Source organism: Drosophila novamexicana, unplaced genomic scaffold (assembly GCF_003285875.2).
Source record: "Drosophila novamexicana strain 15010-1031.04,08,12 unplaced genomic scaffold, DnovRS2.1 tig00001385-arrow-arrow-pilon, whole genome shotgun sequence".
Taxonomy (NCBI): domain Eukaryota; kingdom Metazoa; phylum Arthropoda; class Insecta; order Diptera; family Drosophilidae; genus Drosophila; species Drosophila novamexicana.
The window spans coordinates 287,559-306,664 of record NW_020824853.1 but is presented as its reverse complement, the minus strand read 5'-3'; the positions used below and the strand labels follow the sequence as shown (position 1 = coordinate 306,664).

General features: G+C 40.2%; 1 protein-coding gene across 3 annotated transcripts in view; it reads right to left on the bottom strand.

Annotated features, from left to right (window-relative positions):
* The window catches only part of LOC115767371 (teneurin-a), a 147,013-nt gene that overhangs the window by 48,539 nt on the left and 79,368 nt on the right, over positions 1-19,106 (bottom strand). For 2 of the 3 annotated variants that reach the window (XM_030711629.1, XM_030711631.1), the window contains 4 exons: positions 18,507-18,716; positions 16,016-16,201; positions 11,371-11,517; positions 11,094-11,301 (listed from right to left, as the gene is read on the bottom strand). In XM_030711629.1, coding sequence (XP_030567489.1) covers positions 11,094-11,301; positions 11,371-11,517; positions 16,016-16,201; positions 18,507-18,716 — 751 coding nt within the window. Of the gene's footprint in view, positions 1-7,907; positions 7,935-11,093; positions 11,302-11,370; positions 11,518-16,015; positions 16,202-18,506; positions 18,717-19,106 lie in introns of all 3 variants that reach the window. The other variant, XM_030711630.1, reaches the window with a different exon arrangement.

The window sequence follows — 19,106 nt, the reverse complement described above, 5'->3', positions numbered from 1 at the left end:
GCTATTTTAACTGATTCCCATCAAATTTGGCCGCAATGCAACTGCAGGGCAAAACAAAGGCACACAGCTTATACATTTTATAGTAACATAAAGCCATAACAGGTCCCCAATTGCCAACCCCAGGCCCTACCCCAACCCGCAGCCCTTGTCCCTCCCCGAGCAGTTAGTTTACAGTGCCTGACAATGGCCTGCAAAAACGCAGCGGCACGAATCGCTTTTCAGTTTTTTTATTTATTGTTACTTTTCTTCTTATTCCCCTTTCTTTTTTTTTGTCGGATTTTTGCGCAGTTTGCACTTCACTTGAATGCGACGCGCAACCGCCAAAGGAATAACAACAAACAACAGCAACAAAATGCCAAAGCCAACTAAAACTTATGGTCCTGGCCACACAGAACGATCCTCGTGCACCCAACTCCACAAGCCGCCGCCCCAACTCCGGACATGCACCAAAAAATTGGCATTTAAAATTTTTGCTGATGTCGAATTAGCGGCAGGTATGCTGCAAATGCTATAGACGGCTTGTTAGAAGCTGGCCATGCTTGTATGCGTGTGAACGTGTATATTTTTCAGGGGTTTTTACATTTTGGTCATAAGCCTTGCTCACGAACATAAATATATCTAATCTCACATAAAAGTAATTACTTTCAGCTGCTGTTGCTATCGAAAAATATTAAATTATATTGAGCGCACACACATACAGATGCAACGACCGCACAGCCCATTATTGTGGCCAAACAGCAACTGGCAACAGTTCTGCCTGAAGGTTCTCCTCCTTCCATCTAAGCTCCTTCTACCTCCTGGCTGTAACCCTTTCCTGCTGCCGCTGCCGCTGCCGCTGCTCATGCCCTAGCCGCACCTCGCCCTGCCTTTGGGCCAATGTATTTCCTTTTTGGCCCGTCGACATTTTTTCGCTGACTGCGTTTTTCGTATCGCTTTTTTTGCCTTTTTGCTGCGACTGCAGCACGAAATTCTGCGAATTTCTCTTTGGCTTCGCCTTTCTTTGCTATGCCCTTGCCAAAGGTATGCTGAGTTTGTCATGAATTGTGTAACGCTAACGAAGCAGACATCTCCAAGTCCCCTAAAATATATACATGTACGCATATTCTATATCAGGCGCAAGACAGCTGTCCAAGTCAGCCAAATCGAATAAGCTCTAATGGGAATGATGCGTATCTATACCTCTCATAGCTAGCATATTATAAGCTTCAGAAGACTACAACATATATAAAGATCGTATAAGAATTTTGGCATCAAAACACTTGTGGGTCTCGATATAGACCGCACACTGAGGGGTATTCAAGCTTCGGCTTGACGCGGCTTCCTTTATTTCTCGTTTTGTTTTGTTTGCGCTCTCTTTTTCATTTTTGGCTCTCGTTCTGTTTGTTGCCATTTCTATTGGACGCCTATGCGCCCCGCCGAGCCCTTGGCCCCTGGCCCAGCTGGCGGCAGGCTATTTAAGGCCCAGAGTGCGCTCTCTCGCCCTAACCTCAGCTTTTGTAGTTTTTCAGGCCAACTGTCTGCAGACTGTCTCTGTCTCACCCTCAGTGTGTGTGAGTGTGCGCGCGCGTTTGTCTGTATGTGTGCGTGTGTGTGTGTGTGTGTAAGTTATACGGGTATTAATTTTGGTTTATGTGCAACTTGTACGCTGTAATTTTTGTGCTTTTTTCTTCACACTGGCAACGGCGATTCCTGACATTAACGACAGCAGCAACAACAAAGAAGAAGATGGACTTAAAGAGAGACAGATAGACAGAAAGAGAGAGAAGTGGAGAGAGAGGTGTTTCAATTGCAGGGAATGTGGCCACATTGATAACAGCAATGGAACCATGACAATGGCTAATAAAAATTCGGAATGGCAAGTTTTTAATTTATATACAAAACGTGCATCTGAATATATATTTAAGACATAGATATATCCAACCGCAGCATTTAATTACATATATATGTTTAATTACATATAATTATAGTCTGAGCTTTGCTTCTGAGCGCAGCGCAACAAAGGGAATGCAGTGGAAATGAAACAAAGAGTACGAGTCGGAACAAAGAGAGGGTCTGACGATTCTCTCCAAACGGAGCACGTTGAAAGTTGCGAGAGAGAGAGAGCGAGAGAGAGAGGGGGGGGGGGGGGGGGGGGGGGGGGGGTTAAAGCTTGCTGCATATCTCTGCCCTCCCCTCTTTTTGTTCCATTTCTCTTTTGCTCTTCTCTCTCACTTTCAGTCTGTCCCGCTCTTGAAAGCTGCGAGAGCGAGCAAAGATCTCTGCATACATTACTCTATCTAGCCTGATTCGAGTTTATCTTTCTTTTCATCTTTAATTTTGCTGGTCTCTCGCTCTCTCCAGCTTCTTATTTTCGCCATCTTGACTTCAGGCCTGTCATATAACATTTGCTCTAATTCAATTCAACATTCTTAACCACTTTCTCTCTCTTTCTCTCTCTCTCGCACGCACTTTCATCTTTTCTCTGGCTGCCTCTAGTTTGAGCCCTTTTCAAAGCGTATCATCAGCTTATCCAACTCTTTAGCCCATCTCAAGCAGTCCAGCTTCCTTGAAGTTTATCTGACTTTAAGCTATTTAGTAAATGGAAATTTCTCAAATAGAGCACTGCCAGAATTGCAGCCTGAAGCATGCTGCTGACTGCATTTTCTCGCTATCTCTCTCCCTCGCTCTCTTGCTTTCTCATGCAATTGTCATCATTCTTGCCTCTGGCCCTGCTCAGCTTGCTGATGAGACGGGTGCCGGTTAATCAGTTTAAGTCTAAAACAAAGGACAAGGGCTGAAAGCTCAACGTTGCAAATCTTGACTGCCAAGGACACTGCCTGGGAGAAGATATAAGAGAGAAAGAGAGAGAGAGAGAGTGGGAAAGAAGTAGTTGAAGAACTCGACTAATATCGGAGACAGAGAGCGATAGAGCGAGAGAGAGAGAGAGAGAGAGAGATTTACATTAGCTGGTTGGCAAAAACCACTTAGCGGGTAAACTAACCACACCTAATGCAAAACGGGTGAGCTGCACGAGGGTGTGTGTGTGTGTTTGTTTACGCGCGGGGGGGTGGAAGCGGGGAGAGGAACTGTAGTCTATAAGAAATGGGGCGCCGTTTGCCAGGACAAGAAACTCGCTGCCTGCTGCCGGCGCTTCCTTATGGCTTTCTTCAGAAAGTTTGAACAGCAAATCCAACAAAGGGCCAAGGCAGACAACGCAGTCGGGACACCCCGCACGCCCACAGACCCCTCCCACTCGCCACTCCACGCAATTGCCCACTGCCTGCTTGTTGTCAGGAAAAAGAAGAGGATATAGGAGGTGCAGAAGAAGTCAACCCAAAATGGAAGCCAAAACAGGAAGTAATCTATAGTCGCCCCGCCATTGTTTATTGTTTAATTTTTAGTCAGCTTTATGTTGTTGTTGTCGTTGTTGTTGCTGCTCCCCTTACTCCGCCTCTGCCACTGCTCAATTTTTTCTTTGCGTCTGCTGCTTCGTTGTATTATTTTCTATTGTTAACAATTTTTGCATTTGCCCCGTTGCAAGTAGCAAAAACTTTTCAATGTGCCGCCGCCGTAGCCATTGTTCCTTGCCACCAACCCCCCTGCCACACGCCTACCCCAACCATCCCTCTTTGGACACTGCTCTACATAACGCTGCCACTTGAGCAGCACAAAAGCAACGAGGTAAAAGGCAGACAAAAGCCAAACCCAAAACGACGCCCACGCGCCAAAGACGTTGACAAGGCGACATTCGTGGGGCATCTTCCCCAGTGTTGCCCCTACCCCTTGCCTCCTGCTCAGTCACAGTTCGCAGCAAGACAGAAGCCCGTATCGCATTTACTTGGCTTTCGTTTTATCGGCTAGCGACAACAGCAGCAACAACAACAACAACAACAACAACAAGAGCAATAACAATAACAATGTCACCCAGTTTCCATGGCATTCACCACGTCTGACACCCCAGATACTCCTCGGACTACCTTATAATTGCGTTGCGGTGTCTGCCGCTCAGTCGGGTTATGCAACCAGAACAGCAGCAGAAGAAGAAGCAGCAGCAGCGGCAGCAGGAATAGGACACAGCAGCTGGCAACCAGAAGAAGCCAACAGGAGTCGCCAACGATTATGGTTATATGCTGTCGGGAACTTCAACCCCCAACTCGGAACCCAACTCAAGCGCCAAGGATAGATATAGATATAGATGTAGATATAGCTATAGTCGAGGCGCTGGCAGCTCTTCAAAAGGGTTTTTCGTGTTTCTGTTTCTTTCAAATATAGTCACAGAAAGCAAACACCGGGGACACATTAGCTGTATAGCTGCAATAAATAAATATATGAAGTAAAAACTTATGCTAGTGTTGTAAAATGGCGAATTTTAACACAGAATGCTGCATAGATATTATCTATGTGGAGCAACAAATACATATATAATATAGTTTACCCTAGCAAAGGCATTTTTTACGCTTCCATTTACTTTTGGGCAGAATGTGGATCGATTGCCTGGCTACTAGTGTTGCAAATGGTTATATATGTATATTATATGCTAATAATCTTGCAAAAGGCAATATAGATTGTTCAACTCTGGAAGAGATGAATTTTTGAAAACTATCGGAACTAAAGCAATTGCTTAACAATGTTGTAAAACGTTCTTATCTTAAGATTAGATTTAGAATGCACTCATAAACTCTAAGTGTAGCTGCTAGGGTATTTAAACTTCGGCAAGCCGAGGCATTACATTTTTGTCTAGTTATGTATGTATTTTAATTTTACCTCAACCAATTAGCTAATAACCAGACTCAATTAGTTGCACATCAATAATTTGTGCATTCATTATTATTAAGTCGAAATTTGATCCCGAACCGAGTTGAAAACACGTTTTTCACCCATTTCAGATATCAATTACCTCTGCAGCGTGGAAAAATATCACATTTTTATACGTAATTAAAATAAAACATGAAATAAAAAATTGAATTTAAAAACATTAAAATTCATTAAAATATTTAGAGAAAATTTGAGTAACAGAAGAAAAAAAAGTTTGTGAAATAAATTGCATTCTGAATTGTTGTAAAAAGTTCTTGAATTTTTTTTTCAGTTTTTTTTTTTTCATATTTGTTAAACATCCTTTTGGTATGCGCTTTAAGAGAGCGTTATGTGTGTGGATAGGTGTGTGTGTGTGTGAGTGTGTGTGTGTGTGTGGGTGATATTCTGTTTGTTGTATTTGGAAAACATAGAAACAAATGGCTTAGACGCAGACAAATAGGACACTTGGGATAACGTTTGGGAGGGAATTTTCGGGGTTTCTTCTTTTTTTTTAATTTATTTTATTTTATATTATCTCTTTTTTTTTCTTTTTTAGGGGAATTCAACATATAAGGATATATATAGTTTTTTTTTTGTTTTTATATCATTTGCTTTATATTATTTGACTTTGGTATTTTTTTCTGCTTCTTCTTCAGTTACATGTAGAGAAAAAGATATATATAAGTAGCTGCTTTGGCATTTTACAATAATACTGAAGACCTATTTATTTATTTATAAATTTTTTTTTTGGTTGGGCAAGTCTCGACTTGCTGCCTAATTTGTTGTTGTACTTTATTTTATTCATTAAATTAAGAAAAAATGAAAAATTATGTTTTGTTAACTGAAAAAAGGTTTTCTATATTTAAGATGATTTTTCCTTTTTATATTATAAAAAGCTTTGATCGAAACGAAAAACTAAATGACAAAACGTAATGAGTTACATAGAGTTCAAAGAGAGCGAAAGAGAATGAAAAATATATAGATAGATAGAGGCAGAGAGAAAGAGAAGATGTAAAGATGTGACAAAAACTTGGTACGATGATAAGTAGAAAAAAAGGAAGAAGAGAACAAAAGCAAGGAAATGAAGAAACAAATGGTTAACACTTGGATTTGGTGGAATGAGAGAGAAATTCACTTAGTTATGAGGTGAACTTTTTTGTTGTTGTGGTAACGAGTGACGAGTGGCGAGAGCAAGAGAGAGACAGAGAGCGAGAGAGAGAGAGAGTGATATAGAGAGTAACGAGTATTTTGTGTAGCGAACGAGTGACTGATCTTTAAATAAGGGAAAAACTAAAGATAGACGATTGAATGTATGCTCATGCTTTAACTAAAACTCGTACTCAAAACAATCGGCTTAAGAATCGAAAAAAAATGATGTTCAAAAAATCAAAACACATATTTTTTTGTTTGCTGTAGCTGTTGTTGTTTTTCTTGTTTTGTTGTTGTTGAGTTTCTTTTTGGCCTACTGTTAGTATGCATGTTAATATTTGTTAATCATAAAATGGGTAAAAAAAAAAAGCGGAAATGTATAACCAACTTAATACACATAGACACGTACACATAACACATACAAATACAAGTACAAATACAAATACAAATACGAATACAAATATATAGTTGGATTATTTTCATAATGTAATTTTTCGGTTGCGATTCTTGCAGATGCAATTTTCCAGTACCTTTTATATCATTATTTTTATACCCTGAACCCACTGAAAGTCGTTCAAAATGGCATGTTGTTTCTATGCACATGCATGTAACAGGCAGAAGGAGGCGTCGATCCTACAGAGTAGTTTTATTCTCTGAGTCCATCTAGTCATGTCTGTCAGTCTGTTCATCTGAGTGAGAAACTTGGAGCGATATTTATAGACTTATATCTCACTTCTTTTCTTTCGTAATTATCTTTTAATATCTCCTTCAATATTCATCTTATCCCCCATTTCTTTCCACATTTGCTTGCTATATTTCATCCCTGAAAATGTCATACGGATCGGACTACAAACACCAAAGTTACTCAAGCATGCATTTGCCATACTTGCTGTAGTCGCTAAAGTAAGAAGAAGCACATCCAACGGGATGCATTTCAGTGTATGTGTATTTCCCTTGCATGTATATGAAAAGGTCAGCTTGGCACTGGGTTCAGGGTATCTGCTAGTCGATCAGTTTTCCGACCAGAGCACTCTTAATATTACTTGGCCCTAAAAAGTATGCTATTTAATTGAATCCTTTTGGTTGAGATGATAAAAAATAAATATATATGTTTCACGAAATGCACGAATTGTAGAAATGTATGTGAGAAAAAAAAACATATAAAAACAGTATCTGAAACTTTTATCCCCCGCATTTCGTTTAATATTATTATTTCTCTTATTTTTTCTGTTTTTTTTTTTTTTGCTTTTTTGCCATACTTAATTTGGTTGGGATTTATTTTATTTACATAAGTGAGTTGTTGACTTTTGGGTACTTTGAAATGCGTCAAATGGATAATTAATAATAAAGTAAAAAATGAGAGTGATAATAAATGGATGTATATAAAAAATACTGCATAACGCTGCGCAAGGGGTTGGTGGGGGGAAAGGTGTGTGGTCAAATGCGGAGCGGAGCGGAGCATCTCGAGTAGCAATTACAGCAGAAATGCAAGTCTGTTTTTTTCTTTTTTGGGTTATTTAAAACAACAATTTAAAGAGGAATTTTTCGACCTACAATAAACATACTTTAATTGGTTATTTCGGTACTTTTATTGGTATTTTTGGATATATTTATTATGCATTTGCTGCTGTAATGCTTGTAATGAAAACTAAACCATTTTTATTTAATTTAATTTTTCTTTTGTTTTTACTAAAGATGTTTTGTATGAGAGAGACTTTTGAATGGATGGAGAAAGTAATAAAAGAAACTCTTGTTTACTGGAAGTATTGAGATGCATAATGCTTATGTGGAATAAGAACAGAAAAACTCGATGCAGTTATATATGACGAAGAATGTAAAACCGAAAAAGAAACCAAAATTTTTGGCGACTACTTGGCTCAGTCCAAAAATTACAAAAAGTATTTTTCGTATTTCTTACGCCTGTGATTCCTTTCAAGTTTTATATTTGTTTTGTTTTGTTTTGTTTTTTGTTTTTTTCGACTTACCAAGGTGTGAACGAGCTCCAGAAGAGACTACAAGTTCACGGGTTGAAACGTAGTATTTTTTTGATATATTTTATATTTTTTTTTTTTTTTTTTTTTTTTTTGTTTGAATTGAATTTGTTAGGTTGATTGCAAAGGAAATGCAATTGATTTGTGTTGAAATTTGATTTGATTGATTTGGATTTTGGTTTAGCACACAACATGAAGGTATCGAGCCACAGCAACAGAGTAGGACAGTACACAATTAATTGACAGGACAATAAAAAAGAAATTAAAAGACAAAAATGCTTTTCGTTAACGAATTGATTCAAAGTTGAGATTTTGTTTTTTAAAATATACTTTGTTCTTTTGTTTTTTTGTTTTTTCTTTTTTTTTTTCATTTTTTTGTTAGCAATCGCTTGGCGATATATGAGGCATACCTAGAAGACGTTCTTAGCTTGAAACTAAAGCAATTGTTTAACCAAAATGAAAAATACATTAAACGTCACACGTTGAAAACGAAAGCATAAAACACATTTGACAAACACACTTAATTTGATATGAACTGGTTTCTAGCTGGATTTATTCTTTTTTCATTTCTGGCTTTTCTTTCTGGCAGCTTTTCGGTGAGTTGCTTGTGAAATACATGGGATATACATCGTCAGCAGGCGTCAGGCTTTTTTGGGTACATTTCTTGGGTTATTTATCAGCGATTCTTTTCAGTTTTAGTATGGTTAGTTGGTTAAATGTTCAACTTAGGATATCGTATGTTAATAAGTATATTACTTACAAATCATAAGGAATACTTGTAAGATGAAAACAAATTCGCTTTTAGACACACACAGTTACGGAAATGAGAAACAGTTCAAATCGAAAATAAAATGTCGATACACACACAAGTCAAATTGGATTTGGTACTTTTTTCTTCTTCTCTATCGAATATAGTTTTAAGTCCTTGTTTTGTTTACGAAATTGCATTCATTTCTTTTTTAGTATTTTCTTTATCTTTTTTTTTAGTCAAATTAGTATTCTGTTCTGTTTAGCACAATCACAATATTGTAAAATCAAAGAATACAACAACAAAAAAGTACACTTTCGACTATTTGACCGTGGCAAATTGTTTGGTTCTCGCATTTTGCATACATTTATCGAATATGTTTATTCATAGTTCGAAAATGAAAGTAGAAGAAACAAAGTACAAAAATATACATTACAAACCGAACCCAAGCAAATCAAACATAAATTTATTCACATCTCTGTGAGCAGTTACTATCTATATATTTACTTATCTAGATAAAATACTTAATAAATTAACCAAAAAACAAAAATTAAGGAAAAACTAGTTCAATTTGAGCAGCGAGCACATTGTGAGGTTAGGTCGAGCTAACCTCAAAATTAGCTCTGGAGAACCAAGTGCAAATGAGCAGAAAAGAAGGAACTCAATTAAAACTGTTAAGTATATGTTAAACTGTAGACCAAGTTCTTATATCAGCTCACTATATATGGGTCGTCATATATATATATATATACATATATATTTATATATATATTATATATACATAGATCGCAAGACATTAACAATCATCGTTTAAGCTTGTTGCATTTGTCGTGATTGTTGCACTTTTCGGGACAAACGTTTGTATTTTTAGTATTTCATTGTCATATATATAGTATTTTTTTCGTTTTTTTTTTTTTTTTTTTTTTGGGGGGTTAGACGAACACAAGGAGGTAAAACACTAGACAACACACATACTCAATGAAGTGCTATCATTATTTTCGCTTTGGATTTCTTTAAAATAGTTTTTTTTGATGAACCATTCATATTGTAATAGACAAAACGTAGAGTTGGAAAGAATGACAATAAAAAAAATAGAGCTCAACACAAAATGGAAAATAAATAGCTGTTCAAAAATACTAAATTAAATTACACAAAATTTTTGCGCTTTTGTAGCTTGGTTTTATTTTTTATTTATTTTTTTTTTTTAAGTACCTTCTACTTTTGAGGCAGGCAAGAAAAGAAAAAGCTCAAACTAAGAGAAAATTTGGCGCGCGAAGCGACCAGTCAGTATTTTATTTCCAAATCGGTATTTTTTTTTTTTTTTTTTCTTTTTAGGCCAGAAACTTAAATAAAACTTATAAGGAGGAAATAATAAAAAATCAGAGCACAAGTGAATGACACGAAAACATAAACGTTAATTCAACATTTTGTTTCTTTCTGTTTTAATTTTTTTCTTTCAAGATTTTTCAAATATTTTGAGGTTAGTTTGTAGCACGTCCAACGCATAAATGATAGACTCATTGAGGGGAGAGAGGCGTAAGGGATTGTGGGAATGTGATTGCGGGTATTTTGAATTTTTTTTTTGCATTTTTTTTTTGGTTTTTTTCTTTCTTTTTTGAATTAGATTCGATTTGTTGAGACTACTTGAATGTGTTCAGTTGAAGTTTGAAAACATATGTAAACAAGTTTCAATAACAATTTTTTATTTTGTAGAGGATTAAACAACTTTTGTGAAAGCATAAATAAAAATCAAATATATATATATATATATATATATATCTAGATATATAAGTATATATATGTATATATATATATCGTAAAGTATATACATATATGTATAAAAAGTTTTATAAAATCATAAAATAGAAACAAATATTTGAGCTTTTTCTCTTCGTTGATGCAGTACCACAAAACGTAAGATTAGGCAGCGATATATAATGGCTAAATGAAAATCTGGAACAGATTCAGGATCTGAAACTGAACTGAAGCTCTGCTCTGTGTTGCATACATGAATGTACGGTTGTCGAAAGATATATTCATGTATATGTAGATAGGTTTACAGGTACATTTATGTATACGAGCATAGAATAGAGTAGAGTATTATATACGCTTTTAACACACATCCTTCTTCTTCTTCATCAGCTTCTTCTGATTCGAATGTCTCGGAACTGAAGACAATCAACAATTGCTAATCGATAACAAAAAAATCAAGAATCATAACGTAAAACGTAAATCACAAACTCGATAAGTCGATAATACGTAAAGTAAAAAGTATTAAACAATTGCTCAATATAAAGCCTCATCCATTCGATTTTGCCCTAGGGCAATCGCATTCTCTGTTGACCTAAGCTGCGCACTAGGAAGTAATACAGCATATATGCATAAAGGGCCCCGATATTACGACTAGTCTAAAAAATTGGCATTGTACTTACTTCTCGCTATACTCATCCATATGCGCATACGACTGTACTGAGTTCTCTTCGATGAGGAACTTCACCCGCTGATAGAACGAGGCCGTCACCGAGGGCGGCTGCTTGCGGAGCAGCACCTCAACCGGATCGTTGGACGAGAGGCACATGATGTGCTCGGAGCAGGCTGGATGCGAGCAGCACTCGCTATCTGAACAGTCCGTCATGCCATCTATATGGTTATCATTGGGCATTAATTTCTCAGGTTCGCAAGGTTTGGTATTTACTGGACTCTACTTACCGCCATCGTTGTCAATGTTGTCCTTGCAGTTCATTTCCAAAGCTATGGAACAGTCGCTGCCAGCCCAGCCTTCAATACAATCGCAGCGATATTCGCCATTCTCCAGAGTGCACTGACCGTGACGTGAGCAGCCGTTCTCGCAACCAGCTGTAGGAGAGAGAGAGAGAGAGAAACAGAGAGAGAGTGTGTACAGTTGAGTGAGAACAATTACAGTATGGGAACAGTTTGTCAGCAAGTAAAAATATAACGAGAGACGTTAATCAGCGACAACTGAGAGCAGCGAGTACGAAGGCAAGTCAACAAGAACAGCTTATCCAAGCAGCGAGAAGGAGTTAGTGAGTGGAGAATGAGAAGAATCTATTGGCCAGTACGGAAGATCACTTGGCGAGAGAGGCCAGCTGAGAGCAAGTTATTAACTAGCAATAAAATTGAGTTAACGAGTACTAAACGAATGTAGGCAGTAAAAAACTGAATGGTTCGCAGAGTTCAACCGATTAAAGCTGAATGATGACGCTCAAGTACCAACGAGTAGTTTGTGTTCGCTGAATGCTTGACATTTTGTTGCAGATTATTTTTTATTTTATACGTGCTGCGAGTGAAGAGCATTAATATAAAAATAATGTTAATGTTTGCTCTTCAAGGCGCGCTCAAGTGCGTCGAACGCAGGGCTAGGAACAGGAGCTAGGGTGGGCAGGTCCAAAGTGCCCTTCGCACGCACATACACAACATCATAAACGAAATGTGGAGAAATCTACAAAACAGTAAACATAAAAAGCAAACGAAACGTAACGTTAGATGCCACCGTTGATGGGCCTGTTGGTTGGGTTGGGTTGGATTGGGGTTTCGGTCTGGAGTTGGGGTTCGGTTCGAGTTCGGGTTTGGGTTTGGGTTTATTTGTTTGTTCCACGACAGCAGTAGTAACAACAACAATGACATGGCAGCATTTGAGCATTTGACGCAAAGTTAATGTCACTTGACATGTGTCATTTGCAAAATGGGTAACCTCGACGCTAACTCAACTTCCGGTATGTTAAAAAGTTTGCGGCGCATAAAATGACTTCCTTGTCGTAACTGCCTTCCTGTTTACGACTCACACACGCATTCGATATGTACATATATATATATATATATATACATATATATATGTGTGTGTGTGTGTTCGTTTGTACACATATTGGCAATAACGTCAAGTGTTGCTGCCAATATTTGAACGATGTCTGCTGACGCTGCCTTTGCACAAACAATTTACATGAGAGCTCACGGGCTTGTGTTAGTGTGTGCGTATGTTGTGTGTGCTGTTCGTTTGTGAGTGTGTGTGTGTGAGCATAGGTACTGCGCCAAGTTTCCCACGTGCAGAAAACTGTCAAGTTGCATGGTATCAGCCAGCACGAAACTCAAAAATCCACTGCAAGTCCAACGCAAATACCATTAACAAAACTTATATTGGGCCAAGTAGCTGGTTGACTTGAGATACGTCAAAGTCTAAACTAAGGATGCGGCAAGTTATTTAACTCAGGACAGTAGAATGGAGTCATTTGTGGGGATTTCCTGCTAGACAACTCTGACCTTCCTCAGGTAACTCAGCTGTTTTACATGGTCCCAAGCTGAAACTGAAGAGGCATCGTTTTTATAGACGGCAGCTCTCAGGATTCCTCACTTAGTAATCCCGACTATCCTCAAGTATTAGATGCTTTTCTCTAGAGTACGATTTGCTGAAGTTCCTTAAAGGCAAGCCTGAACAAATTCAAGTAACTTAACTGTCCGCTCAAATCATATACTAAAACTAACAAACTATGAACTGCAGCAGTATTAATAAACTATTTTTTATAGTTCTAATTTCCAAACATTTTTGGCATGCATAAAGTTTTTTACAATTTTCCATGGCTGATAGTAAATTCTCGGCGCCGACTTTTAATAAAAAAAAAGGAGAGAAAATGCGGCATAACTTAACGTAAGTGCGGCATAAAATGTCGACGACTATTTCAGAACTTTGCCCACATTAGATGTCACCTACTAGCTAAGCTAGGAAGTCAGCGTGAGAGTGAGAGAGAGAGAGAGAGAGAGAGAGATAGTAAGAGTGAGAGCGGAATAGAGGGAGAGGTAGAAAGACGGAGCAGGTTGAGATTGAGAGACATAAAAATGTATCTAGATTTCAGGATTGCAGTCGTGTAATTTGTTACAAATCTCTGCTCAAATTCAATAAACTTTACCGCATTGTGTGTGTCGCGTATGCGAAGTGCCAGAGCAAGATAGCTAAAGTGAGACAGAGCGATACAGAGCGAGACAGAAGGTAAAGTCGTTAAGTACTTTCTAAAAATACAAACAGACATGCATGTAGTTGTACATGTGTGTGTGTGTGTGTGTGTCAGGATATTGGGTGGCACTTTGTGCTTGTGCAAGCGTGACTCGCACGTCTAAGCTACCGCTCCACTAAGCCCCCAATCCCCCCTGCAGCCCCTCCCGTAGCCCTAATTCAGAGCGCTGCTGCAACACTTGAATCGATTCAAAACGTTTTTGGCCGTATGTTGTCAGAGGAAGTTCCCACTGGGAATTGCGAATGGCGTTCGACATGGCGGCTTGCAAGCAGCCCGGCAACAGGGGCCCAGTGCCGTAGAGGGGGTGCCTGTAAGTGAGCATGAGCCAGGGGGGAGGGTTAAAGTGTGGGGGGGGGGGGGGGGGGGGGGTAGGTTCTGGAGTAAGTGTCTTTCTGCCTGGGCCCGAGTGAAATGACGTCGGAAGTTTTATTGGTTTTCCACACGTCAACGAAATGTAATACACACAGAGCGAGCGAGTGCGAGAGAGTAAGTGTGTGTGTATGTGTGTGAGAGAGAGAGAGAGTGAGTGAGTGAGATAGCTAGAGACAGGCAACATACGTAGACGTGGCCCCCTTTGAGGCAGGACTATGTGTAATGCCATTACATGCATGCCTGAATCGCCGTCGCCGTCGCCGTCGCCGTCGCCACCGTCGTCGTCGTCGTCGTCGTCGTCGTCGCCAGGGGGCCACACACACACACACACACTTACGCGCAAGCACACAGTCACCGTTCGGTTTCTATACAGAGCAAATGTTTTTGTAACATGACTGTTTGTTTTTAAAGTTTTAATCACTGTCAATCGATAGCTACTTATCATGCTGCACCGCTGCTGCCAAAGTGCTTCCCACAGCAGCAGCAGCAAACAACCGACCACACCCCCGCCAAACAGCCCCCTTGCAACGCCCCTCGCTGGACGACTGTGCGCGGGGCTTTTGCACTTTAATTGACAGTTGGCAAAATAAGCCTGGCCGAAAGAAAATAAAAGGCGCAAAATTGTTCGGTTGCTTGGTTAAATCAGCGCGACAAAACTGTCAAGCTCAGTACGTTGAGGGCGTGCCCTCTCCCCCTCCACACACACACACACACACACACACACACACACACACAGAGAGAGAGGATCCGCATGAACCAGGACACTTTGCAGTGCTCGCCCAAATGGCGTAAACATGTACAAAATACTTTGGCGCAAGTGTAAAAAATATTGATAAAAAGCATGACAACAACTGCAACAGCAACAGATTCGACTTGCTTGCAACTGCTGCAAAATATTTGAACACTGGCAATATCCGACGAGTGGGTCAGAAGGGGGCATGCATAAAAGCAGGAGCAGAGATAGCGACTGTAATGTCGCAATGTTTTTGGTTGGCTTGCCGCGTTGCGACATGACGCGACAAAGTTGTTGCCGCTGCAGTTGTTGCTGTTGTAGCTGTTGCTGTTGTTGCTGCTGCAGCTCAATGTGAAATGTGGAATGTCAGCTGTGGTTGCTCGGGTTTTTCGTATTGGCGCATGGCTAATCGATTGAGCGTCAGTTGTAAATGGTCAACAGCAACATCAGATTGCAACAGCAGCAGCAAAAGCAGCAACAGCAGCAACAATTGCAATTTCTGCTGAGGTCAAGGCAAGCCCGGGTCGCAAATATTCTTTGGTCATTTGCAGCGGTTTTTTCCTTGAGCTCAGAAATTTATTTATAATTAACTGTCTAACAACTGGCCACACTATAAATTACCTCAATATCAGTTGACAGTGTGACCATAAATGCAGAACATACACATTGCTTGAACCATTTTGGAATTATAATGCCGTATCTCAATTAATGCCATTTGCCAACCCTATTAAGCACGTTTGCAAAGTGCGAAGGCTTCTCAAAGGAGGTTTCTTTGGCATTGAATCAAACCTAGCGTAGGTAAATTTATGAGCAAATTATTCATGGCGAAAATTAATATGACATTTGACCAAACTCAACAGCTAATGCTAATATCATGGGGATCAAGTGCGTGCGAGCAAGCATTAGCATTAGCATTAGTTAAATTTAGGAATTGGCAGAGGTAAGAACTTGACCTTAACTTGATCAATTGAAACAAACAAAAAAGGTAATTTTTGCTGACAAATAATGTATTGAGAAAAGCCAAAAAGCCCTGAGGAATTTCTTGAGCACAGATTTTATGCAAAATTAGAGAGGTTACTGAGCAAAGTAGGAGCCTGGCAACTGTGCAAAGAGTGGCAAAAGATTTAAAAATAGGCATCTTAAGCTTTGACTTTAACTTGAATAAGATATATGCTGACTTTCTTATGGATGCTTAATATTAAGATTCGTAGAGCTTGGTACTTACGCAGCGTGCAGTGCCTTCCATTCCAGCCCTGGGAGCAAACGCAGGTGCCATTCTTGCACTGTCCATGCTCCGAGCAGCGGGCATCGCAGGGCAGCTGATCGCACAGATTGCCCGTCCAGCCGGTATTACAACGGCATTTTCCCGACTCGCAGACCCCATTACGGCCACAGTCCAAGCTGCAGACGGCTGTGGGCATGACATTAAAAGAGAGAGAGAGACAAGGTGAGAATGGCATCAAGTAAATTCAATATAAATAAATGAAATTAAATGGAAATGGGATGGCATAGGGGAATGTGTGGGGGCTGGTTTGTGTGGATTGGATTGTGGATCCTGGCATGGTTATTATATTTGTACATATGTGCGTTTAAATTCATTAAAGTGCTGCGCAACATGAACCGACCCCACAGGAAGCAACAGCAGAAGCGAGCAAATTTCTACTCGTTACTCGTCGCTTTTGTACTCGCACTTTAGCGCTTGGCACTCGTTGCCTGCGGCTTATGGCTGTGAAATGTTGCCCCAGCGAGTGAACCATAAAAACAACATTATAAATGTAACATTTACGTGGAGGCAACAAGCGACACAGCCCCATCTCCGCTACCCACCAACCCCTCTCCCTTGCTACGGTGACTTTTGTTCTGTGTCTGCGTCGCAGGCGTAAATTTATTTTATTTGCCCAGGCGAACACACAGCAGCGTAACCTGCGTATTAAATAAATAATGAATTTTTATGAAGCTCTGCTTCATTACACGCCCAACCCACCCAGCCCCTGGCCAGAGGGGTGTGGAGAGAGGTCGCGGCAGGGTTGCCGCCTTTCGGTGCTAAAAAGTTAAGCAAATTAGGCGTGCGTGCCCAAAGACGAGTCCTTTTGCCCTTTGCCAGCGAGCGGAGAGGCAGCCTCTGACCCCATCTTACCCCTCCCCGCAAACTGGCTCCAACTGTACCCTCTGCCCTCTCCCTAACGCCTGTCCACAACCCTCTTTAGTCGCCGAGTCCAACTTCAGTTTGCGAGTGGTTACATCGTAAGCTGCATGTTTTATTGGTCCGCCATCCATGGAAATGATTATGAACCCGGGGCGTTCAGTATTTTATTTTATTCATTTTTTTGTTCATGTCGTTGTTGTAGTTGCTTCTTGGGTAATCGGTAAATTTGTTGCTGCTGCTGCTGCTGCTGTTGTTGTTGTTGTTGTTGGTGGTGATGTTGGCTTCTGGCTTGTCGGCTTTTTGGGCCTAATTGAAGGCTCGGCTTTATGACCATCATCTAATTTGGATTCGGTCCATGCGATAAACCATCATAATGTGTAAGCATACGTAACGCCGCATGCTGTATGCCCCGAAATAATAACTGCATTAGTTGCCATCTGCTTTTATGACAGACCCCTTCCCATTCTCTTGCAACGTATTTTACAGCCCGACAGGGTGGGGGGTAGGTGGGGCGCTTCCTGTTTCATAAACTCTGAGAGACTTCTCATTTGATTGAGCTGACAGACGCGCCCGTTGGGGTATTCCTTATGGCATTTGAGTGTTAGATTAAGTGATATAACGTGTTATATGCCAGCATATATCCTTAAGCGGAGCCTGTCTCAAGCCGAAAGTCATATCTTCTATTTACCATGAACTGCATCTTTAGCCGTATTTGTTGGCTGCAGAATAGCTTAACCGAAACCTAAACCTGACCATGTATTTAATTGTCATTTCATTTTTTTCTTAGCTACAATTACATTTTTAAAAGTTTTCATCTTACGATTTTATCAGTTATATAAATTGGAAAACTAGCTTCTTATGTAAAATCAAAATATTTGTATATATTCAATTGAATTTAATTTTTTATTTCATGAAAGTTGTCTTCAAGGATGTGGGAGAGCCAGGCCTTAAGGCGAGGCATTGTCCCAAACGTTCCCTCAATTTATTAATTATCTGTTCGAGATATCAAGCAATATAGATACCTTATGAAGTTCATCTATGTCCGTTATTAGAGTCTTCACTGTAGTTAAGCCCGTCGGATATATTGTTGTTTTCTTAACTAAACGTTAACTTTATGGATCATAACACATCATCTGGGGAGATGCCACAATTTCCGATAAGTACTTACTATTTTCCACTTCAACTTTTCACAATTTGCCCAAATTCCTGCCCCCTCCCTCACCCGCTAACACATATTTTACCTCCCACTTCAGCTCTCATTTGAATTCAATGCTCGAACTGAAGAATCATTTGTAAGCAGCTTGTTGAACAAAAATATACAAAAAAAAAAAAAAAAAAAAAAAACAAACAAACAAATGAAACACACACACGTAACACCCGCAAACAATATACAAATAACACACCTATTCACACACAAGCACACAAACACATGCACCTATATATGTATGTACATGTGGAAGCACAGAGTGCAATTGTTATTCCGGTTATTTGTACGAGGTGTGAGCAGGTGGGAGCAGGTGGACGAGAGAGGACGGGTGAGTAGAGGGGGAGTCTCATGTATTGCACTTACCTTGCGAACAATCTGGTCCCGTCCAGTGGCGCTCGCAGACGCATTGTCCCGTTTCCAAGTCGTAGGTGCCATGCTCGGAGCAGCCGGGCAGGCACTGGTACACCTGCTGATCAATGGTGCCGCAATCCTCGCCCTGCCAGCCGGCCTTGCAATAGCATTGCCCGGCCACGCAGGTGCCATGGCCGGAGCACAATGGATCAAGGCAATCATCTGCACGATTCCAAATGCAGTCGGTCCAGCCGGTCGTTTGTCGGGGGTTCCGGGTGGACCACACAGACGGGGGGTTGTGTGGGTGTAAGAGAGAGAGAGCAAGCGAGCGAGCGAGCGTGCGGATGTGAAAGAGAGAGGGAGAGAGAATACAAAATGTGTTTTTGTTAGTCGCTTGGCATACAAATACATATACATATACATATACATAAAAAAAAATAACATACAATATGTGCACAGTTACGAGCGAGTGAGCGGGAGAAGCAGACGCAGAGGCAGAGGCGGAAAGACAGGGGCGCAGTGGGTAAGGGTGGGAGGGGGGCGGATTCGCAACAGTCTTGGCAAAACAAAAGCCCGTCACGAACCGATGGCGATACATGCCGCCCGCATACA